Here is a 25,324-nt window from a genome sequence, read left to right as displayed (position 1 = left end):
TCTCATCGATAGTGACTTTCTTTTGACATACCTATATCATTAGGTTACATACTCATACTACGTGACCTTTTCAGCAGGCCTACAAATGTCGACAAAATTAGGCCAAGCATGCGTCAACGAAATATTTCGTGAAGAGAAATACAAATGTCGACAAATAGCGGCAGAGTGTAGAAGCGGCTTCACAAGTTAGCCCTTGACCACAATCTCAGCTGATGGTAAGCGATGATGCAATCTAGATACGATTATGCTCAAGGTCTAACTTGTCATTTATGAAAGAGTATTGAGAGTACAGAGTATTAAGAGTATTGAGAGTTCTTACAATGACATTAGAATATACTTTATTTCTTGTAAAAAAAGTTGGCAGCCGTAGAGAGAACGACGCAAGACGAGATATTTTTTCGAGTATGCAGCCGGCTCCATCGAATTATAAGAAGTTGTGTCAAAAATTGACAACTAGCCTATTGGTATATTCTTCTTATATTGTGTATCATTGCGTCCCAGCTGTTTAACTACACGGGACAACCGCAGGGCATAAGCAGATTACGTGTCATTCACATTCGTAAGTGAAAACACAATGCATTTGCACTGCTTGGAACCTAACATGTCCAATAATCCCTCACACGAGTTTCGTCACAGTGTTACTTGTAGATGTTCTATTTTATGATGAATGTTTTGTTTTGATTGTAGTAGTAAGGTGCGCTGTGTACAGACAACAAAACATAGTAAACTTAACTGACGCTTAACACGTTGAATGTCTATGCATTATATGTAATACATTTTGGATTTGGCTGTGACGTCAGTGCATTACATTGCATGCATTTACCAATGTCTACTTAATGATGTTCCTTGAACTGGACGTGTGAGTTACAGCTTTGATTTTTTTGAAGGAAAATAAAACACAAATGTCCCACCGTAATTTTTTAATTTCTATTTTTTTATCCTCTTCATCACTATTCTCTAAAATACGTCGCACTTGTTCGTCCGATAATGGTCTAAAACTCATTTTTGCACTTTTTTTCAACAAATAAAAACTAATAATTTTAACTTGGATATCCTTCCTATACTAATATTATAAAGACGTAAAATTTGTGTGTCATAAGCTATATTTTATTCCCGTGTTCTCGCGGAAACGGGAACTACGCCAGTAAAACCGCGGGGCGTCGGCTAGTTTAGAATAGAGCTGATTATTGCGTGACATATTCTTAGGTACGAGTAGGTAGGTACAATGTAGGTGCACACTCACATTGGGGCATGTCAATATCCAACCCTGTAATCATCCCCTACACGCGCATCCTCACTTTGTCTGGCCTAATAACAGAATATTACCTACTAGCGCCCAGTATTCCGGATTACATAGTATGAAGTACCTACCCACCTATAAGTAGATATAACCTGTAGAATGTAGATTTGGATGAATGAAAAATTTTTTGGTTTTTGGAGCTTTGCGATCTTTCCGTGGCGCAGTGGTATGCGCGGTGGATTTATAAGACGGAGGTCCTGGGTTCATCCCCGGCTGGGACGTTTGAGGTTTGCTGAGTTGGTCCAGATCTGGCTGGTGGGAGGCTTCGGCTTCGTGGCTAGTTACCGGCAAAGACGTACAGCCAAGAAATTTAGCGTTCCGGTACGATGTCGTGTAGAAACCGAAATGGGTGTGGATTTTCATCCTACGCCTAACATGTTAGCCCGCTTCCGCTTAGATGCATCATCATTTACCATCAGGTGCGATTGCAGTCAAGGGCTAACTTGTAAAAAATAAAAAATAAATTATCTTAAGTAACGATGAAGTCAGAAGAAAGCTAGATAGCATCTACGCTATTATTTAACACTCCTCGCTTGCATCATTATGACGTTTCATAATATTATTAACAGCCTATTTTAATGGCCTAATACCGCCCAAGAAGAGAAATGATTTAGCTTAGAGCAACCATGCTGAGGCTTTATTGTGAGGTTGTGGGCTTTCCAACTGTGGGCTGCTACTGAAAAATTATTAGAAGAAAATATGAACCCAAATCCTAATGATCCAATCCCAAAAAAGGGAACCTATGGACCAACCAAAGAGTTTGGTCTTCATAATGGAACTCAACCGAATGGCACTACATCTTATGGCCTTTGAAATCTACGAGTCGTTATCAACCCATATTCGGCTCACTGCTAAGCTCGAGTCTCCTCTCAGAACGAGAGTTTGATACACGTGATATTTAATTTTTAAAATGCACACAACTGAAAAGTTGGAGGTGCATGCGCCGTACCGGATTCGAACCCACACCCTCCAGAATCGGAGGCAGAGGTCATATCCGCTAGGCTATCACGGCTTTTCTACGAGTACCTACTATTAAACCACATCTTGCAATTTAGAAAACAAATAAAATCCTATGACCCGAAAACTACAAAAAAAGTATTATTATTTACTCATTCAATATTATTTCATGCTATTTACTCAAAAATGTAATACAATGTTTTTGTTAATCGTGTGTTTGATAAAATGTTGGGTTTATAACCCATTTGATTTATTAAACAGAAAGGCCAGAGGTCGTACAATGTACACAATAGATTCGTGTTATTCGAGTCAATTATTATATTGTTATAGAGAAATAATTTTATGGAATAATATTTTCGTTGCGTAGGTGGCAGTGGCGCGTACTTATTATTTAACTGCTGTTTACTTATGTTAATAAGCTCACATAGCGGAAATATCTGAATGAAGTATTTATTTCAGAAATGTCATTTTATACACCGTGAAGTTTCCTTCATTTTAGACAGAATTCCTTCAAAATGTACCTATATTAACCATTAGTGTTATTATAAAAAACAAAGCATAATTCAAGAAGTTTCAAGTACATTTCAAGGATTATAACCATAGATTTACGAGTCGGTACAAGTATGGTTGTAACTTTTATTATTTTAAAACATGCTGTATTTACAAACACCTACTTAATAATTCGCCTCGATGCTGCTATGCGGCTCGTCGGTCCCTTTGAGGTCATTTATTTAAGCTACAAAATTGAATGACTTCATACTTACGAAACAGATTAAACAGAATGTTTAAATTTTAATACATATATTACATTATTTTTTCGCTAGGGTATGAAGCGAATTATAAATATCGCTTGAGCTCATTTTTAATATTGTTAAGGGGTTTCTTGTATTGTACTTATAACTGGCGAAGCGGCTTACAGACGATAAAACCGAAATTACATAAATTTTAATTACTCAGTATTTCATATTACTCAACAGATCGACATATAAGTCCCGGATTTGAATATTTTAAGACCACGATTTTATAAAGCACATTTATCCATAGTATATTCGAATAGAGTGACATAAACACACAAACTCACGCACGCACACAGACACACACACACACAACGTACACAATCGGTCCATAATAAGCACAAATATGATTATCAAATATTTTCTAACTTTAATTCAAGGACTTGAAAATAATTAAATGCCAAAACATTTAATAAAACAAGTCAAGTTTAGGTATACATCTCAAGTGCCTAAAGTTATACATACACGGACGATACTAAGACACATTCAAGCTTTTTTTTTATAATTGTGTGTTTGTCCAGACCAGGTTAATCTACGGAACAGCTGAACCGATTTAAACGGGACTTTCACTGGTAGATAGATAAGAGTATTGAGAAACATATACCTAGGCTATCCCAGAACAACCTATGGTTCCCGCGGGACTTATGAACAACTGATTTTCACGCTAACGAAGTTGCGGACGTCCGCTAGTCATACAATAAAAATTATATAGTAAAATACTTTATAAGTATAAATTTAATATAAAATCTGAGCAGCTACTAATTTAGCTCGCTTTGAAGTACTTATTATAAAGTTAAACTATTTTTAGATTAAATTTTCCAGAGGAAATCTGCTTTATAACGCTAACGTAAAATAAAAATAAAATCTAATAGTCCTGTTCCCTTCTGAACCGACAAAATGAACCGTAAATGTTGGAGCTTTTCCACAATAAACGATTTTGTTTTGTATTCGTGAAAGCTCATTCTATTCTAGAATGTACCTATATTTATACATTCGGTCTTGATTTATATTAGTCCGGGCCGCGCCCAGGGCGTGTTATGTACGTCATTCGGACAGTTCATATACAAACGGAGACTCATACAAAATGCATGTATGAAGCATTTCGTTTAAGATATATATAGATATATAGAGATAGTATATATATTTATAGTCTTGCAAGTTCGTTGGTAACACTCCCATGATATGCCTGCGGAAAGACTGCACAGGTGTGAAATCATGCGTGCGGGGAAATGACGTGCATCAGTCGTGGGTTTTTTATTCATCGCTACACGCTCCCCGCCCCGCGCGCAACATCGGGACGTCCGCCCGGACACACTGGTCACAGCCCGGTCTAATATAAATCATCCCTAATGCTGGGGTCACACTAACGGGAAACGCCGTGAATTAAGGCGTTAAACCTTAGTGTAGCCACGATTTAACACGTTAATTTTCACCGGCATTAGGAATGGCGTTAGAGTGCGGATACACGGTGCGCTGAGCAGCGGTGCGACGCCGGAAAACGTTGTGGTTTCATATAAAAATATTAAAATCGCGATTAAAAATGGGGATGCGGTTAAAATTAGAAGAAGAAAAAGAAGAAGAAATACTTTATTGCACACAACAATACAATTATTATTAGGTACTAGGTATGTAATACTTGAAAATTAGTTAATGCTAGTACGATTTCTTTTTATTAACCGACTTCCAAAAAGGAGGAGGTTCTACGTTCGCCTGTATGTATGTTTTTTTTTTATGTATGTCCAGCGATAATTCCGTCATTTATAGACTGAATTTGAAAATTATTTTTTTGTTTTCAAGGGTTTTTTTAATTAGATTTATTCAACTTATTTAGATTTTAATAAAATCCTTGTATCTTTTAAATTTTAATAATACGGGTACAAGAGTGGACCTCAAATGTACCATCTCCTTTGATTATATAACTGATTTATTTATTTACGATAGATGGTCGATCGTGGTTATTTTACCTTTAACGTCTATTCTGATAGTGATTACTTCAAACATTATCATTTATATTCAAACCGCATGATTGGATAAAACTACTAATCCCCTCATTTATTCCTGGTCACGCAGTGGGCTATTTAAAAATGCTAGGCTAGGCTTATTACGACCACACACATTCTACATCTATCATCACCTTTTGCACCTTGTTGCGTGTATAAAGTAGGACATATAAGATACTGGCTAACGCCGTGCGGTTTCACCCGCTTGTTTGCAGTTCCCCTAGGTATACGGGATAATATATAGCCTATAGCTTTCCTCGATAAATGGGCTATTTAACACTGAAAGAATTTTTCAAATCGGACCAGTAGTTCCTGAGATTAGCGCGTTCAATCAAACAAACCAACAAATAAACAAACAAACTCTTCAGCTTTATAATATTAGTATCATTTTTAGAATATAGTCGCCAAGTCATAATTAATGTTAGTTGAGAAAAAAAATTACTGTTAGATGTAAGTGAAACCACAGCCAAAAGCTAGTAAAGTATATTTCCCTATTCAAGCCAAAAATGTTTACTCAACGATACTCAAAGATCAAATGAAGTGTAAGACGAATCTCATTTTCTTGTGGAATAATTTAAAATTAATTAAAATTAAATATTTCTTCATTCAGGAATCTTTTGAGAGAACATTTAAATGAACCGTTGTTGTATCCCTCCATTAATTACTCGGAAATAATCTTTTAATCATTTCAAAACTCTACCAAGGAAAAGAATTTTACAAAACAGATAAGTAAAATAAATGGTTCTGCGTCACTCGAATTTCCCTATAATTGTAAAATTAATGCATATTCAAATATGGGGTTGACGTTGGGGCCTTAAGGTGCTGGAATAGCGACCCTATACTATAAAAAGCAGTGTTGGTGGACCTACCAGGTGGACTGATGACATCAAGTGAGTCGCAGGGTTTCGCTGGATGCAGTCGGTTCAGAATCGTGATTTTTGGAAGTCCCTACAAAAGGCCTATGTGCTGCAGTGGACGTCTATCGGCTGATATGATGATGATGGATGATGATGATGATGATTCAAATATATTATTATAATAAACAGCCCCGTCAGTCCGGTGGTTAGCTTAAGTGTCTTCGAATCGTGAGGTCTTTGAGTTCGAGTCCTGAGGTGCTAACATGCAACTGATAAAGAAAAACAGGAACGAAAGGGGCAGAATTCGCACTGGCCAATACAACATCGGCCCCGGGAACTCGGGTATACCCCCGTATAAAAGTATATGGAAATGATAATATGATGTATAAATTAGCATCTGGTTAAACAATAAAAAAATATCTCTCTTCTTGCTCAATTGTATCGGTGTAAGCGGACTAATATATGAAGCTTTATAATTTATCTTTCTTTTACAAACAAGCTTAACTTACTACTTAAGGCAAAAAAAAATACAATTAACTAATTGGCATAGGATGTTTTTTTTATTCCTTACAAGTTAGCCCTTGACTGCAATCTTACCTGATTGTAAGTGATAATGAATCTAAGATACAAGCGGGCTAACTTGTTAGGAGAAGGATGTAACTCTACACCCCTTTCGATTTCTACACGATATCGTATCACACTTCTAGAAATCCAATTATATCATTAACAAGAGTAGGTACTTCTATGTCGAAGTGGCCTAATTATGACCTAATCCGTAAAGTAGTTACGAGTAGGTACAATCAGCAAGTGACAATTCATTTGCTCTGATAGTACTCGTGTTACGGGTTATATTGGATGCCGCCCCTCCCTAAGAGCTCCTACTGATTAATTGGATTCAGCAATTTGGCAATGACAAGACACTTCCAGTGGTGCGTAAATATCTGTTTCGGTGATAAATAATTGGAAAACATGTGGATGTTTTCGTTATAACAATAGGCTCGACAGCCTTTCGAACGTTTCCCTATATTTTTTTTAATTTTAGAAAAAACAGTATTTCTAATATTAATGGGGAGTGCTTGGAAAATGAAATTGTAGGGTTCAAAAATTAAAAATTAAATTTTTTTTTTTTGAAGTTCAAGTTTGACTTTTTTTTAACTCAGCCACCGTTACGGAATGCATAATTTTTCTGTTCGGTTCTGATAATAAAAGCCGACAATCTATTATACTCCCACCCTACACCTTACCTACTTCTACCCTACCCCTACCCCCATCCTACCATACCCTTACTCAAACCTACTCCTACTCTACCCCTACCCTAAGTATCCTAAGTTCTTCCCCTGGTTCTAAGCTAGAGGTAGCTTACCACCACTTTTCAGCCAAATCGGTCCAGCCTTTCTTGTGTTATAAGTGTTGTAACTAAGCCAACTTTCTTGTATATATAGATTCCTCAACTAATATCTAAAAGCAAATACGAAACTGAGGCTGGCAAGTCAACGAAGTATTATTTAATATGTTATTAATAATTCATGAAATTCATATTTTATTTATGCCCCAAATGTAAGAACAACACGGTATGTGGTATGATCCAGCGGGTCGGTGGTTTGTTTGATGTAACGAACTCTATCTTGAATAATATATGAACAAACACGAAACTTGTGAACTGTACAACTAGTTTGCGGCTACTAAGGTTTATGTTACTAGCCGACCCGCTACGGTTTCACCCGTGTAGTTCCCAATCCAATGGAGAATGTTGGAAATAGTAGTCTGGGACGGATATGACGTCGCTGGAACTCGTGTTGGCTCGTGCTGACGATTGGTGGCGCGATTTGTTTCGTAAAGAGTAGGGATTTAGAGAGGGGTAGCGATCAGATGGTGGTAACGAACTCTATCTTGAATAATATATGAACTTGGCAAACAAACACGAAACTTGTGAACTATACAACCAGTTTGCGGCACAACGAAGGTTTATGTTACTAGCCGATTCGCTACGGTTTCACCCGTGTAGTTCCCAATCCAATGGAGATATAATAATTATAGTATTGGAAACAGTAGTCTGGGACGGATATGTCGTCGCTAAATCTCGTGTCGCCTCGTGCTAACGCTAGGTGACGCGACTTGTTTCGTAAAGAGTAGGGATTTAGAGAGGGCTAGCGATCAGTTGGTGGGAACGACTTGCGATATAAGAAGCTCGTCGTCCGGTCCGCTTAAGTGTGCTCGTGACGTTTGAGCTGTTCATTACTTTAGTGTAAATTCTTTATTACTTTGGGTAGACGGGGAGAGTGACTCGAGTGGAAAAGGAGAGTGTTGGTTAACTATCAAAGACGTCTTTAACCCTACATACAACGTTCACAAGGTCATTCTCTGCCATTCTAGGGTCATATTTTGGTTAGAGTTTGATTTGATAATTAAGTTGTCCTGACAAATATTGTGAATCATAATCGACATTGGTTTTCTTATTGTTTGTAAACCACTTCTGAGTCTGCTAAAAATAGATACAAACAGGGATAAAATATACATAATAAGTATTACTCGCTGATAATGTAGCTTTATTTTTATTTAATAATCTTTATTTGTACACCACAATAATTAGAGAACAATCGAAACAGAAACGTAAAAAGAAGTAAATACAAAAGGCGGCATTATCGCTTAGCAGCGATCTCTATCAGGCAACCATAGGCTTAGGAACTTTATATTGGTGATGGAATTTTTAAAATTGGTAATAAATGTTGAAGTAGGTATTTAAAAATATTTAATACCCATAGAGTAGTTCCAATTTGAATGAAATTCATTTGAATGTTTTATGCTTATAACACAATTTAGATAAGCATAAAATAACCCTCAAATGAACCTATAGGTGACATAAATTTTATCAAAATTTTTATAAAAACCTCGGATTCTAACCTCGATAAAAATGAACTTTTTGAAGTGAAACTTCTTTAGGCGCATGAGGGTAATTTTTTTACAGATGTAACGTCACGCCGGTATGCAACGGAACTGTCGAAAAAGAGAGAGAGAGAACAATCGAGACCGATTGAGAGAGTATAAGACAGGGCGAACGTAGAGACAGAGCGAACGTCGTATCACGCACAGTGCTATGGAGTGGGAGGCGGGGGAGAGCTATAGTGAGAAAGATTGAACGAGAGAGAGAAATCGCGCAATGTAAATATTAAAGAAATAAATTGAAAAATTTAAATTTATAATTTACATTAACTTTCAACACTTTTTATATTTTAATGATAATTAAATTCCTAACCTATCTTCCTTTTTCCCTTGCTCTTAGTCTCGGAAATCTAAAGTTTTAGATTTGTATAAATAATAATAAATAATAAATATACTTAAACAATACACATCACTATCTAGCCCCAAAGTAAGCATACAGAGTAGCTTGTGTTATGGGTACTAAGATAGTTGATATTATAATATTCATATACATTTATATACTACATATAAATACTTATATGATGTATAAATACACACAGACACTGGAAAACACCCATGCTCATCAAACAAATATTTTCCAGTTGTGGGAATCGAACCCACGACCGTGGATGCAGAAAGCAGGGTCACTACCCACTGCGCCACGCGACCGTCAAATATTAACAAGATTTATTTTAAATTAGTTCGCCAAAGAAGTTTCACTTCTGACATGTGTACTTTGTACGCACGCATTTTTTTTTTATGTTCAATTAGTTATATTATATTCAATTATAACTTATTCTCTTTTAACCCTGCGAACCATTTCCTAATCCCACATGCAATTAAAATGTTACATCATAAAATGTGATACGAGTCGTGATAATATTCTAATTACTATTTACCACGGATGAGTTTATAAACGCCCAGAGGAATATAATCAGAGATTCACTCTAAACCACCCTCTGTTACAGTTTACCTAAACTTTAACTAATTATACAACCCACACAGTTGTTTATCATAACTTCAGTTTCTAAAGATAAATAAGATATCTTATACATATACAGATGTATAAAATGGAAAACTTACAAACATTAAACAAATAACTGTAATATATAAAGACAATACAAACTTCCCTTACATACCAACCACCAACATAAGCAGGCATAACACATTATGGGTCGATACTATGATAGCTGTACATTTATATACTACGGTTTCACCCGTATGGTTCCCGTTCCCGTATTCGTTCGTTTGCTCGTTATCAACCCATATTCGGCTCACGCTGAGCTCGAGTCTCCTCTCAGAATTTGAGGGTTTAGGCCAATAGTCCACCACGCTGGCCCAATGCGATTGGAGGACTTCACACACGCAGAGAGTTAAGAAATTTCTCTGGTATGCAGGTTTCCTTACGATGTTTTCCTTAACCGGTTGAGACACGTGATATTTAATTTCTCAAAATGCACATAACTGAAAAATTTGAGGTGCACGCCCCGGACCGGATTCGAACCCACACCCTCCGGAATCGGAGGCAGAGGTCATATCCACTGGGCTATCACGGTTCCCGTATTAATACGGGTTTAATGTATAAGCTTTTTAGCCTTCCTCAAAAAATGGGCTATCTAACAATTAAACATTGGGCCAGTAGTTCCTGAGATTAGCGCGTTCAACCAAACAAACAAACAAACAAACTCTTCAGCTTTATAATATTAGTATATATAAAAGTAAACATTGGATATAGAGCGATGACCAACTTTGCCCAGTATGTAACGGTGTGGTAAGGATTAAAACATGTTCCGATACGATGCCGTGTAGAAACCGAAAGAAGTGTTAATTTTCATCCTCCTCCTAACAAGTTAGCCCGCTTCCATCTAAGAATGCATCTTCACTTGCCATCAGGTAAGATTGTAGTCAGGAAAATGAAGAATACTGAAGAAAAAAAAAACAGAGTTTCGACTTAGGTACTATTTGTATGAAAGTCGGTAATTTAATAACCATTCATTGTTTCGATCATTAATTTAAACCTAAACAGTTGGTATTGTTTTCTGTTGACTGAATTTAAATGAACAAGTAAAGCGATGCCAAAGCCTTTAAGAAATTTCTCTAGTTTTCTTCGTAAATTTGTTGCCGACTGATTGTTACACGATAAATTTTATTTTAATACTTCGATTCTAAAATTTTCAGCTGCGTAAACAAATATATAAAACATTAATAAATAGGTATTTGATATCATTTTCCAGAACAAAAGCAAAACTTTTCTCGGTATTGTATTACACAAAAGGTTGTACTATAATAATCCGGTCAATTTAGACATTCGAAGGTGCATAAAGTCCCAACAAGCTGAAAATCAGTAAAGTTGTTCAAAACATAATTATAAACCGTGTATGGAAAAAAATATTCAAGGTCAAAAGTCAAAAAAATGAGTATTACACGATTTTCAGTAAAACGGTAAGTTTTATCATAAAAGTACTTTAGACAAAAATTGTAGATCATAAAATTGTCTATAAAAATATATTAATACTATTTTCTTACGAGCCACCGTTTCTGAGATATAACGATTCAAAAAGTTATAAAAGTTGACCTCGAATAAATTTTTTCCATTCACGGGAATGAAGGGGAATGCATTGTTTATAATTATGTTAACCTAACAATTTTAACATGTTTATACGTGTATGTAAAAAAGTCTTTTGAGTGTAAAGTAACATCTGGTTAGAGTAAGCAAACAGAATGTTAGCAATTTGTAATTAATTTTCGTTGGTCTAAAACAAGGTCTATGTTTCTCTAAATTTTCAAAGAAAACAGCTCATACAATTAGTTTAAATGAAACGAAATACTGAAGGAAAGGTCACGCCCTTCTAAGTGAACTGAGTGTGATTCCATTTAATTTTTGTTAATTGACTTTTGCTTGCTCTTCATTAAAATAATAAAAATTGAGAGGAGTCTAGGGACACCCGGTTGGAACGAAGTTATCGCTATCAATTTCACAATCGCTATCGCTATCGCTATGAATATCGTTATCGATATCGCTATAGCTATCGCAATCGCTATTCCCATCCTATCCCACTCTCGATCAAGCCACCAATATTCTCTTTCAGTGCACTTTCATTTGAGACCCTACTCGAATATATTTGCAGACATTCGGTTATTCTTCTCTACACTTTCACCCCCACAACTTTTAAACAGCTCAACCGATCATCAAACATGTCTAAGAAAACACGTAAGTCACCTTTAATACAAAAAAAAATGAAATCCGTTCGGGAGCTATGGTGCCACAAACAGGCTGACAGACAGACATATATAGACACGTCACACTTATAACATCCCTCTTTTTGCGTCGAGGGTTAAAAATAGACATTAGTACATATTACAATGTTTCAAGAATCTATTTGTACCAATTCTTCCTACTTAGTTGTGAAGTTTCCTCGCTTATAAATAGCACAGTTATTAGTTTAACGATACGTAGGTAAATGCAATCTATAGCAGAATGCATTGAATTGAGAAATTGAATTCCGTTAGCTATTCCTGTTCCGGTGCACTGGAAAACATTTTCCAACACATTTTCTATTTCATACCGAATGTAATCTAAACATTGTCGAATGTTGTTCTGAAAATATTATGACGATTGAAGGAATATCTCACAAATAACGCTGAAATGTGTGTTTGTTGTATTAAATTAATTCCCATTCCTGTTGTTCCTTCGAATGCAAATTGTGTAACAATCTTCTTAATATTTTTTCTTGATTAATTGATTAAAATTTGTATGACGCTACAATTCAAAGCGATTTTTAACCGACTTCAAAAAAGTTTTCTTTTTATGTTTGTTACCGAATAACTTCGTTATTTCTTAACCAATTTTAAAAATTCTTTTTTGTTTAAAAGAGTATACTTCCAGATTGGTCCCATTTAATTTTCACGAAAATCAGTTCAGTTAAAATTGGTGTTAAAATGAAAATAAAGAAATTGCCCTAACATAACAAGTAAGAATAATTAAAAAAAATAACATAGTACGTGCTACCTTCTGATCACTTTGAAGGCGGTAAGTAATGCCTTAACCTTAAATTGTTGTAAAATGTATGCTAATTTAATGACCATGTTGATTAAATAAGCAGCTTATTTCACAATTAATCCTAGTACCTACCTACTAATAATAGTCTTATCCTAAGCTATAAATACATCTTTGTCCCCGACATGCATTCTATCTACGTTGATATATTATGTTGTATATAAATGTAACGCGTAATTTATGTATGTCGTGGAAGTCCCTTGTAATTTCCGCGTTCCCCGCACAAGCGCCCTGATTATATCGGACATCGTCCGTTATGACTTCACGGTATAACGGTTATGACCAGTCATTATCAACTTGTTAAGGGTGGAATATTTTATAAAGTATCTCCAACGAAGCCGTGCTAACATAATGACTGCTTAATAACCACAACCCAACGTGATAGACAAGTGGATATGACCTCTGCCTCCGATTCTGGAGGGCGTAGGTTCGAATCCGGTCCGAGGCATGCACCTCCAATATTTCATTTCCTAACTCCTCTTCTTCTGGAGAGACTCGTGCTCAACAGTGTGCTGAATATGGATTATTAATGATTTAATGATGAAAAAACCACAGAGCTTAATAAAAGTATAGATATGATGCCGATGAAAATATATTTTTTGAGCGAAACATCTAGTCTAGTGGAGCTAAATTTAACTTTATTTTAATTACAGAAATATAAAACAAATAATGTTGTCTTTGGAAACTAAAGTTTTATGGTAGATGAAGTTTTTTTATTAAACAAAATTTTTATATACCTAAACAAATATTTTCTGTGATTAGACCAGCTGGTCTATTCACTAATTCGGTCTTTATTAACAACCTTTTATAATAAACATCAAATCGAAATTGACAACCATTCTTGGGATGATACTCACGATGGGTTGTCAATTTCGTATATTATGTGAACTAACTTACGTCAAAATTAGTGAATTAGCTTGTTGCACTTAAATATAGCACCGTTACACCGTATTCGCCAAATTTTATAAAATATAAATACTTATTTAATGATATCCTACAAAGTTAAATTCGTCTAAGCACCCCCATGTTTGTACGTTAATTAGGCTAACTCTTAACTTATAAGTAGGCTCTAAGTATCTCCGTTCCAAAGAAGTCACGTTATTGAAACGAAGATTTCTCGTATGTCGTCCTCTTAACACAAGTATCGGTATACCCTCTCAAATATGAAAAAGATCTCAATACTTTGTGAATAAAACTTGACGGCCGAGTGGCGCAGTGGGTAGTGACCATCTTATCTGCAGCCGTGCAAACCGTGGGTTCTATTCCCACCACTGGAAAAAAATCTTGTTACATCACACAAATCTTTTTCAGTTTTGGGAATAATATTCTCAGGTATGCAGGTTTCCTCACGATGTTTGCCTTCACCGTTTGAGACATGTGATATTTAATTTCTAGAAATGCACACAAGTGAAAAGTTGGAGGTGCATCCCTGGACCGGATTTGAACCTACGCCCTCCGAATCGAAGGCAGAGGTCATATCCACTGAGCTATCGCGTACTCGTGTGTAACTATCAATGTAACTCTTAACTAGTATGTAATCATTTAATTATCATTCTAGTTGACAATATTATTTGCCCTGTACCTAGCCTTATTTATAGAGTAATAGAATTAGTGTAAATGAAGCCATAAAAGCCTTGAGGCAGTCCGAGCCTTTTGTTAGGCTCAATTATTGAGAAGCAAACCTTATACTTACTCCGTAATAAAAACACTTATTTTTTTATATTATTTACTAGCTGACGTCGCGTGGTTTCATCCGCGTGGTTCCCGTTCCCGTAAGAATACGGATACGGATAATATAGCCTTCCTTGATAAACAGGATATCTAACACTTTTTTTTTTTTTTTTCGCTGGGAAATGCTTTTACGCATCCCGATCGTAGAATGCCAAAAGTCGCATTCTACATCCGGGTATGTGGGACTCACTGAACCAGAATACCCACTAAAACCCAGCGGAGCCACCTGCGTCCTATTGGGATGCGAAAGGATCGCGGAAGCAGGCACTTTCGCATCCCGACGCACTCGTCGTCGCACTCACTGGTGTCTACAAGGGTGGAAGAAGGTGCGCATATCGGCGCCTTCTACCACCCGTCCTTCGTCTGCGGAGTGGGTCAGCGTCAGGCGCCCGCTCTCTCTGATGCTCTGATGCCTCCTTTAAACCGATAACGGTCTCACAAAAGGAGGCAACATGGGACCATCCTTCATCGCTGTCGAGCATGTAGTTGATAAAGCTCGAAAGCGAGAAGTCTCCCCGAAGAAGGGACACCAGTGAGTGCCTTTGCGGCGCCCATGCCACACACTCCGCCAGGGTGTGGCGCGCCGTGTCCTCTGGCGCGCCACACTCGTGGCAGACCGGCGTAACCTCCCTCCTCGCAATCTTGTGCAAGTACTTACCGAAACAGCCATGTCCTGTAAGCACCTGCACGAGACGGTAGGACAACGCACCATGACGCCGTTTCAGCCACCGCTCTAGGTGGGGTCGGAGACCTTCCACCGTCCAGATGCCAGCCACCGGGGACTCGAGGTCTTCTTTCCATCTGCGGACCAGGGCCTCACTTCCGAGGGTTCTTAAACGATTTACTTCATCAGGCCCCGGTCTTTCACCTCGTGCCCTGAGACTTGACCGGTAGCGGTACACCTGGGCGAGAATCTCGGCCTGTAGTTCCCACGGCGGGTCGCCCGCCAGGAGAGTGGAAACCGTCCACGACACTGTACGATACCCCCGGATAGCACGCACTGTAATAACTCTTTGTGGTCTACGCAAAAGGGCCAAATTCTGCGCAGACAGCGCTTGCACCCATATGGGGGCACCATACAGTGCCATACTTCTGACGATACCCATATATAGGCGCCTACAGGCCGAGGCAGGCCCTCCGACATTTGGCAAAAGCCTCCCTAGAGCGGCGGCTGCCCCGACGAGCCTAGGACCCAGCAGCTCGAAGTGCCTATGGAACGTCCATCTGCCGTCCAGGATGAGGCCCAGATATTTCATGTGGGCCTTCAACTCCACCCTTTCATGATGAACTCTGATATAGGCACCTCGAGGAGGACCCCTACGTGGACCGTGAAATAGGAGAGCCTCGGTTTTGGATGCCGAGACTCTCAGCCCCAGCATTTGGATTTTCCTCACAACCAAAGAAGTTGCAACCGTAGCCAGCAGAGACGCCTCCCCGTAGTTGCTTCCACGAGCCGTAACAAGGGTGTCATCCGCATAGCAAAACACCCTCATCCTAGGAAGTAGGGGTGTCCGCAGGAGCCAGTCGAAGCCGATGTTCCAAAGAATCGGACCCAAGACCGACCCCTGTGGTACGCCATTCAGCACTTGCCGCCGCGTTCTTCGTCCATCTCTCCCCATCCAGGCTATCCATCTATCTTGGAGGTATGACTCCAGTAGTCTCCCGAGATATGGAGGCACTCTATGATACCGAAGTGCCTCCAGCAAAGTCTCAGAAGGGAGGCTATTGAAGGCGTTAGTGACGTCCAATGAGACGGCGACGTCCCCTCTAGCCACCGCATCGTCCGTAAGGGCCTTTAGTGACTCCAGGGCGTCGAGGGTCGACCGACCCGCTCTGAAGCCAAACTGCGCAGCTGAAAGCCCCGGACCGACAGTTTCAAGGTGCTCAACGAGTCGATCTGCAATGATCTTTTCAAATAGCTTCCCGACTTCGTTGAGTAAGACTATCGGTCGGTAGGCCGCTGGAGTGTCCAACGGTCGACCTTCCTTACGAATAAGGCAAAGCAGGCCTTCCTTCCAAGACTCAGGAAACTGTCCAGTTCGCAAGCATTGATTAAACAGCTCTCTGAGACGACCTTCGAGGAATTCTCGTGTTATGAAAATTACCCGACCCGGAATACCGTCCGGTCCAGGTGCCGTCTTTTTAGACCGAAGACGCTCCAGAGCAACGTCCATCTCTTCTTCGGTTACCAGCGGGACATAACCGTTGTCTTCGATAGTCACCGAGGAGGACATCGTCGGAGGTATGTGGCCCCGGGAATCCGGAAAAAGTTCATCGACCACCCGGCGCAGGAACTCCGGCTGGAGAGTCTGGGTAACGGGAGGTCCCTGATTTCGAAGCTTTCCTCTCGCGACGCGATAAGGGCGCCCCCAGGGATCTCTATTCAAACCCTCCAGCAGCTCCTCCCGGGCCTGCTCCTTACTGCTCCGAATCGCTATTTGTAAGGCTTTCTTAGCCTGACGGTAAACCTCCCGCAGCTGTTCTTCTAGGACCATATCCAGACCATTTCTCCTGCGGCACCGAACATATGCCCTTCGGGCTCGGTGACTGGCGGTACGGAGGTCCGCGATTTCTTCCGACCACCAATACACACACCTGCGGCGATGCCATCTGCGGGCCCTCGGCATGGAGGAATCGCATACCACGGTTAGGTCTTCGTGTAGACGATTCACAAGCGTATCCACGCTGGTATCCCCGTCGAAGGTGAGAGACGACCAACGCTGAACTATGGCGGCCTCTCTCGCCAGTTCACGATCCACCTGACTCAAACACCACCGTGGGAAGCAATTCGAACCCCGGGAGGGAACTATAGGAGTAACACCAGGAGCGGAGACCTTGAATCTGATGTAGTTATGGTCTGACAAGGTCTCCACCCAGTCCCAGACCTTCCAACCAGTGACTCTGTCAGCGACCAAAGGCGTGGCAAACGACAAGTCCACTATGGATCCCCCCTCTTCGCGAACACAGGTGTAGGTTGTCCCTCTGTTAAGTAGGTTGAGTCCTTGGTGCACAGCCCACACCTGTACAGCCCTGCCCCTGGCGTCAGTGGCCGGACTTCCCCAAGCTTGGCTTTTAGCATTGAAATCGCCAAGTACCAACGTGCGCCCTACGTTGTGTCTGCGAACAGCCTCACTGACGGAGTCGAGGAAAGCCTCAAATTCAGCCAGTGGACGATTAGGCGAGAAGTACACCCCGACGATAATGTACTCCCCCCATCTAGCTACCGCGTACCCCGGGCCCCTTTCGACAGCTGAAAGAGAGGGGCCAGCGCTGTTTGCAGACACTACTACCACCAAGTCATCGGTGTCACCAACCCAATTTGCCTGCGAGGGGACGAAGTATGGCTCGCATGCCACGGCCAAATCAATCTGCCACTGCGCGATAGACTGCAGTAGGAGGTCCTGAGCCCCCGCACAGTGTATTATATTCGTCTGGAGGACGCTAATATTTTGTGTCTGATTCATGACGACATATTAGCATCCTCCCGCGCTGGACTCTGTCTTTCACTAGCCTGTGACTGGATGCCGTTCACTCCTTTAACAGAAGGGGGGCAACAATTGTTGCTCCCCATTATGTGTCCTGAAGACAAGCCTGCATCAGCGCAGACGGCGCAACGCATGGTGCCCACGCACCCCGCTGCCTTGTGACCATCTCCACCGCACCGGAAGCAAAGTCTGCTCCGGTCCTTCTTTGAAGGGCATACGGGACCCGTGTGCCCCATGCTCATGCACCTAAAGCAGCGCAAGGGGCGTTGCTCTAGTGCACGAACACCAGCAGAGCTCCAACCAACCAAAAGCCGCCCAGAATCACACACCTTTTTAGCAGCGTCCACCGGGCAGTAAACTATAGCCGAGCCCACTCCTCTAAGGCCCGGTTGCACTTCGCTCACTTTCACTGCTGTCTGAAGGCAGCCTCCAGCCTGAGCTACCGCCGTTGCAATCTTCTCAGACGTAGCGGAGTCATCTAAGCCTGTAACCTTAAGTGTCACAGTTTTTGTCGGACGATTGACTTCTGCAACCCCTTCTAACGCCGTTTGAAGTCGTACGGCTAGTGCTTCTGCCTGTTCCTGTGTCTGCCCCTGTGGTAGCTCAAGAAGCCTAGCCCCCGTGGCGGCTCGTCGGATTTTAAACCCCGCGCCAATGCCCAGGTCTTGCAGATTAATTTTTTGTTCAGCCAATTCTAGGACCTGAGCATAGGTCACCCCCTTTTTTAATGCATCCGACGTCACCGTAATAATGACTGCAGCGTTTTTATGTGGAGCCAGACTCCGCTCGTCTTTTTTTGTGGCAGCCGCCGGGGAGGTTTTTGGTGCGGCCGCTGGAGTGGCAGCGGTGGATGTCGCCTGTCGGGAGGCCTTCTTTGCTTTTCTTCCTACGACAGTGGCCCAGCTATCAGCGACCGGTGTTGCCCCACTTGGGCCAGCAGTCGCCGGTGGAGCCCCAGGGGACGCCACCGACGCTTCAGCACCATGAGTTGATGCCGGCGTCTGTGAGGTGCCTGATCTCCGGCTATCCGAACTCAGAGGGGGGCGGATGACCTTCTGGGGAAGAAGACGCTCCTCAATGCCCGCAAAACGGGCATCCAGCATCACCCCAACCGACGGTACAATGGAAGCCTTCAACTCTTCAATTAAATCAGCACCAAGTGGTGGTGCCTCCATGTTTTTTGCCGCCGCACCTTTAGCAGCAGTTCGCATCTCTGAAAATTCGCGCCGGTGAGCCTTCAACTCGGCTTTGACACTTTCTAATTCGGTTCGTAACCGGGCATTGTCAGCACGTAACCCACGCGTCTCGTCGGCCTCAGTCCGAGACGCGAGTGCCTCCACAATCTCCTGCAGCTCACTTGCAGCCTCCTTAAAACGGCGAACAAAAGTACCCTTCAGGTTGTGGGATCGCGAAGCCATTTGCATAATAGCAGCAACGCTCCGGCCAGCCGAGGCTCGCAACTCCTCGGACGTGAGTCCCGCTGGGTCTTCACGGCATGAGGCCCCACTAGCCATCCCTTCATCAGGGTCTAAAACAGGCTCCGTAACCTCTTTGCGGACGATTCGATCTTTAAGGAGCTGATTAAACGCTCTCGCGGTGGCTATCCCCGTGCCACGGGGCACAGGCGTCATGGAACGCGAAGAGTCCCGCGAACTGGGAGAGACAGACTCCTCACGCCGTGAAAACCGCGTAGCCGGGCCTAGGTTTCGGAAACCTGGGACCACGCGGCGACTTCTGCGCACAGGCGCAACCTCCATTTCCGACGACTGGCCGTCGGCCATAGTCGTGTTTATACCCGCCTGGCTAGCCAGACGGGTTGGCGCCTAGCAACCACCAGCACAAACAACAAGACACAACAAGGCCCTGTAAGGGGCTTTTTACCCTAATTACAGCAACAACACCTAATAAATAACTAACAATGACTTCCAACAACAACCACCAAGTGGCCCTGAAAAGGGCCTTTGTAAAATATAATACTTCAATAAAGACAAATCGTAGCAATAATAAGAAACCTACTTACTAAGAAACTGATACAAACAATCAAAACTTAACTAAACCCAACTATTAAGTGAAGAAAATATAATACAATCGAGCTTGTATCGAGCTCAAGTATTTCTAAAAATAGAATCACCGCGCCTGTGGCGCGTCGAACTCGATACAAATACACAATTATTATTACCATAAAACTTTACAAAAGTTTTACAGTATTTACAATGACCCTAAGCACCTAAGCGACTTAGGGCTATTAGAACAACCTAAAACCGACAAACAAATAATAATATTAACTGCTGTTGTATACTTCGACACGAATTAAATCAAGTGCGGAGCAACACAGCACACGACCGCTCGCCACCGCGCTCCGGCGCAACTCCAGGATATCTAACACTGAAAGAATTATTCAAATCGGACTAGTAGTTCCTGAGATTAGCGCGTTCAATCAAACAAACAAACTAATTCTTTAGCTTTATATTATTAGTTTAGATGTTGAATAGTCGTGAAATTGAGTTAACGTTGAGTCAAAACTGTTCCAAGTTCAATTCCAGGTATGCCAGGAAAATGGAAGAAATTCAAAGCCCACCTACCCTCGTAGCTAAGAGGTAAAGCTCATGCCTTAAACAGAACATAGTTAAATCGCTTAAGCAAAGCTTTTTGACTAATATGTTTATTAATGTCCGAATGGAACAATAATGAAGTATCGTGATTGATTATGAAACACGGCCAAAACTCACGTGATATTAGGAGTATGCCCGACTAGTTTCTAACCCATACGGGGCCCTTAGTCATGAGCTGCTTGCAACGCGGCACGATCAAAACTGCGAAGCGGCGGCACTTCTTCTTTTCAGCTGGCTGCCCGCATCGCGCAATGAAGGTTCCGTTACACTCCCTGACGGTTCATTAATGTCATCTTCATTAGACTCGTCTTCTTGTAAGCAAACCGAACTAACGCTATCTTGTTCCAAGTTTGTTTTATGTGACAATGAAAGAAATAGCGGTTTCCACGCTGTGGCAACAACCATCTATGATCCCGATCATAACTAATTAATATGAATAATACTCACGATAGTTTAAATTCTAAAAAAGTATCATAATAAGGATGGTGTCCCACAATATATTTGTAGGCGTCGTTGGTAATTTATCCACGTAAAAAAATAACCTTTTATGTAACAAGAAATCCTTATACCTTATTTGTTCGCAAAGAATCTGTCGAAGTGTCGCAAATAATGCCCTATAACCATAAAACACTACGACTCAAAGTTATTTATAGGCAATAAGATTCCTTATAAAGTGCTGAAAGTCAAACAGAAAGAGCAAATAATAATAAAAATGCTAAATACTCGTACAATCGAAGGCCACATTTCGCCCTATTGACATGGAAAAAATACGTGAGGAGAATACTAAGAGCTATTTGGCAGTCTATTTCTATACTTTATATTTTTTATGGCCTTATGCCCGAATGATTTGAATTAGATTTTCGAGCTAGAATCTATTTTGATTTTATTCATGTATTCCCATTAGTTTGCTCGCCTAAAAATTAGAATAGATATTTTAAACTTCACGGCAGAAAAAAATAAAACCACTAAGTTCTTTGATTCAAAATCCAAAAAGAATTAGTAGATGTACATAAATCTGATAGTCCTAGTCCTTAGGACAATCACTTTGTTTAAATTGAAGAACAAAGAGCCCGACCCTGTCAAGCTTCCTTTTGACTTATGTGCACTTCTTTCCTACCCCTACTCTACCCTACATGTATTCTACCTTGCCTCAGCCCTACCCCTAACGTACCTCTTCCCTACCCCTAGCCGTCTTTTAAATATTATTGCGAATGGTTTGTATGCGTGTGTTGTTTTTTTGACTTTTTTTAATTTGTAATTAAAAAATATAATATTACACATAACCTTATCATAACAAATACATAAAACCAAGAATCATCTAAATTGGTGCAATCATTCGAAAGTTATATTATTTTTTTCGATGATCCATTTTTATTTATATATCTACTTAGATTGCACTTATTGACAATATTAGGTAATTATGCTTAAGTTATTTGATATTGCTGTAGACAACACTTAATTAATATGTATATCATCATATAGCATGGCGACGCGTCGCCACGGCAAGCGTCGCCACTCTATTAGAACTACCCTATTGGAACTTGGTAAGCCTGCACATAATATACCTATAAGATCATCTACGCCAATTAATGTCCATGGATACGGCATTTTATGTACTTTATTTTATCTATCATAAAACCACCATAAAAGTTCAACTTTACGAAATACCTATATCCACAAATATTACAAACATTAGATAACCCTTTTCAACAGACTTAAAAAAAAAGAGGGTTCTCGATTCGACCGTATATCTTTTTATATGTATTCACGCATAACTTCGTAGTTTTTGAACCGATTCTGATCATTCTTTTTTTGTTGGAAAGGAGATATTTTGAGAGTAGTACAGTGATAAAGGAACCAGGATCTGATGATGGGAACCTGGAGAAGTCGAGGGGAACTTTCGAAAAACGTAGGGGTGGCCAGTACGTTTCTTAATTTTTTTTTTTTTATATTTTAAAGCACTACATTTTCATGAAAGTCTGTCTTATGATGGAGCCGTATACGATGTTATTTTTCACTTTTTAGCTTAGTGGAAACATTTTTGAGATTTTGAAGTCGGTTGATCTTCTTTTATTTTATTATAATTTTTATATAAAAAAAAATATTAATTAAGCCTCTTCGGTCATGGTTCAACTACTTAACCATAGAATGATTAGGAGTAGATTAAAGCTTTTATGTAATTAACTTTTATAATCGTTTAAAATCTTTTAAATCAGCAACTTTATTTTTGTATTCTAAGCTTCAGTACTAAAAATATATCGAGCTTTTTTCAGACTTGCTAGAACAAGTTAAAAAAAGACGTAGATCTATAGACAAATGTCGATATAGATTTTTGGGAGACTTTTTGACTAAACTGAAATTCAGCATTCAGCAGAATTTTCCCGATTCTTTTCAGCTGGCTCATTTCCAGTATGGATTTAAACGCTTTAAAGTTTGGAATTCAAGCTTTGCACAAAGCGTCCCGTGTGTGTGAACAATGTGAGAACATCGAACAAGCGGAACTTTTGTGTGAAACAATATTTTAAGAACTGTCCAACTGCCGTCAACCCTTTAAATCCGCCCGGTTTTCTGTCCAATACATTTAAACAATACCGTTGGGACATGTACATCAGACTTATATTTACCCAAGCAAACATTACTTTCTAAACAAAATAAATAGAAAGTATTTGCAGTACAGAAAATACAAATAATAATTTAGTGATAGCCCAGTGGATATGACCTCTGCCTCCGATTCCGGAGGGATTGGATTCTAATCCAGTCCGGGGCATGCACCTCCAACTTTTCAGTTGTGTGCATTTTAAGAAATTAAATATCACGTGTCTCAAACGGTGAAGGAAAACATCGTGAGGAAACCTGCATACCAGAGAATTTTCTTAATTCTCTGCGTGTGTGAAGTCTGCCAATCCACATTAGGCCAGCGTGGTGGACTAAGGCCTAAACCCTCTCATTCTTAGAGGGGACTCGAGCTCAACAGTGAGCCGAATGTGGGTTGATAATGATAATGATGATGACATACTATTTTGGTTTTTAGAGAAGTAGTAATTTAAAAACTGAAGTAAGCTGTAATCATGAACTTTAAGGTTGATTTTTGAATATTAACTTACGAAATGGCTTACCAGTAATTACGATATTTATTCCGTATCGACACGCACTTATGTTCCACAGAGCGGTTTAAAATATCAAATTAACAGTGGATTAACATCGTACTCATTAACGAGGGAAATGTTTGCAGATTAATTTGGTCGTGTATTGGAAAATGTACCGCAAATTCATTAAAATACCTTTAAATAACATTATTTATACTAACTTCATACGGAGAGGGTTGAGTGAGGCCTGGTAATTTTTTTTTTATTCTTTGCAAGTTAGCCCTTGACTACAATCTCACCTGATGGTAAGTGATGATGCAGTCTAAGATGGAAGCGGGCTAACTTTTTAGAAGGAGGATGAAAATCCACACTCCTTTTGGTTTCTACACGACATCGTACCGAAATGCTAAATCGCTTGGCGGTACGTCTTTGCCGGTAGGGTGGTAACTAGCCACGGCCGAAGCGTCCCAGCAGCCAGACCTGGACCAATTAAGAAAATCTCAATCTGCCCAGCTGGATATCGAACACAGGACCTCCGTTTTGTGAATCCACTGCGCCACGGAGGCCGTCTAATAATAAATTATTTTTATTGATTATATTGATTTTGTAATGCCAAAACATTAAATTATTGATATTTTCTATGAAGCAAATTACTCGTATTTCTTCGACTTTCAAAATGATATTCAATTTTGTTTATTATACCTAATAACATTAGTCCTGAATAAAATGTGTCATTGTCCATCTAAGTTGTTTATTTAGAATTTCACTTAAATCCTTAGAACGTAGAACTTAGGTAGATATATCGAAGGTAAGGAATAAGATACTAATTTATCTAAATAAAATTTATATACTTTTACATGTTTTAAAATAACTGAGATTTGAATTGAAATTGAGTTAATACAAGAATGTTCCAACCAACAGACAGATTTTTTCTAAAAATAAACTATTACTAGCACCGTACAAAGTGATTATTATGTTTAAAAATTCAAGCAGACTTTTCAACGTTCAAATTCTCGTAAGCATGTTATTCTTGGGTGTACTCTGGTTATAATTAGCTATAGATGTATGAAGATCAAAGGATTCTGTGGAGCGTATAAATCCTCAACAGCTTACCTTTGCTGACCGCGTCCGATCGATTTATGGACGAGGATTATGGTATAGATGTTATAGGTATAAAGCGTAAGCTGTAACGTTTTAAAAGAAAAAAGTTGAAATGAGCACACTTAACGGCCTCCGTGGCGTGTGAGTGAGAGAGTGGTATGCGAGGTGGATATACAAGACGGAGGTTCTGGGTTCGATCCCCGGCTGGGCAGATTGAGATTTTCTTAATTTGTCCAGGTCTGGCTGGTGGGAGACTCGGCCGTGACTAGTTACCACCCTACCGGCTAAGACGTACCGCCAAGCGATTTAGCGTTCCGATGCCGTGTAGAACCGAAAGGGGTGTGGATTTTCATCCTCCTCCTAACAAGTTAGCCCACTTCCATCTTAGACTGCATCATCACTTACCATCAGGTGAGATTGTAGTC

At 40.1% G+C, this 25,324-nt stretch overlaps 2 protein-coding genes across 2 annotated transcripts; both read right to left on the bottom strand.

Moving 5' to 3' along the window:
- Positions 1-16,886: 16,886 nt before the first annotated feature.
- On the bottom strand, positions 16,887-18,079 carry LOC128199246 (uncharacterized). The gene is made up of 3 exons (XM_052887945.1): positions 17,211-18,079; positions 17,005-17,126; positions 16,887-16,924 (listed from the first exon to the last, which is right to left on the bottom strand). The coding sequence occupies exons 1-3, from the start codon at positions 18,077-18,079 to the stop codon at positions 16,887-16,889; spliced, it is 1,029 nt and encodes a 342-aa protein (XP_052743905.1).
- On the bottom strand, positions 18,076-19,881 carry LOC112045164 (uncharacterized). Its single transcript, XM_024081255.2, has one exon. The coding sequence runs from the start codon at positions 19,879-19,881 to the stop codon at positions 18,076-18,078; it is 1,806 nt and encodes a 601-aa protein (XP_023937023.2).
- Between the last annotated feature and the right edge of the window lie 5,443 nt (positions 19,882-25,324).

This window comes from Bicyclus anynana, chromosome 20 (assembly GCF_947172395.1).
Source record: "Bicyclus anynana chromosome 20, ilBicAnyn1.1, whole genome shotgun sequence".
NCBI lineage: Eukaryota > Metazoa > Arthropoda > Insecta > Lepidoptera > Nymphalidae > Bicyclus > Bicyclus anynana.
The sequence above is the reverse complement of the archived record's forward strand: the minus strand, read 5'-3'. Positions and strand labels throughout refer to the sequence as shown.

Bases quoted from the DNA above. Each gene is read 5' to 3' on its own strand.
- LOC128199246 (XM_052887945.1), bottom strand. From the start codon at position 18,079: ATGAATCAGACACAAAATATTAGCGTCCTCCAGACGAATATAATACAC. The intron at 17,127-17,210 runs GTGTGTGTATTG...TCGGTGCCGCAG, and splicing joins CGCAGATGGCATCGCCGCAG to GAGAAATGGTCTGGATATGG. The intron at 16,925-17,004 runs GTTTGAATAGAG...CCCGTTACCCAG, and splicing joins CCGGGAGGAGCTGCTGGAGG to ACTCTCCAGCCGGAGTTCCT.
- LOC112045164 (XM_024081255.2), bottom strand. From the start codon at position 19,881: ATGGCCGACGGCCAGTCGTCGGAAATGGAGGTTGCGCCTGTGCGCAGA.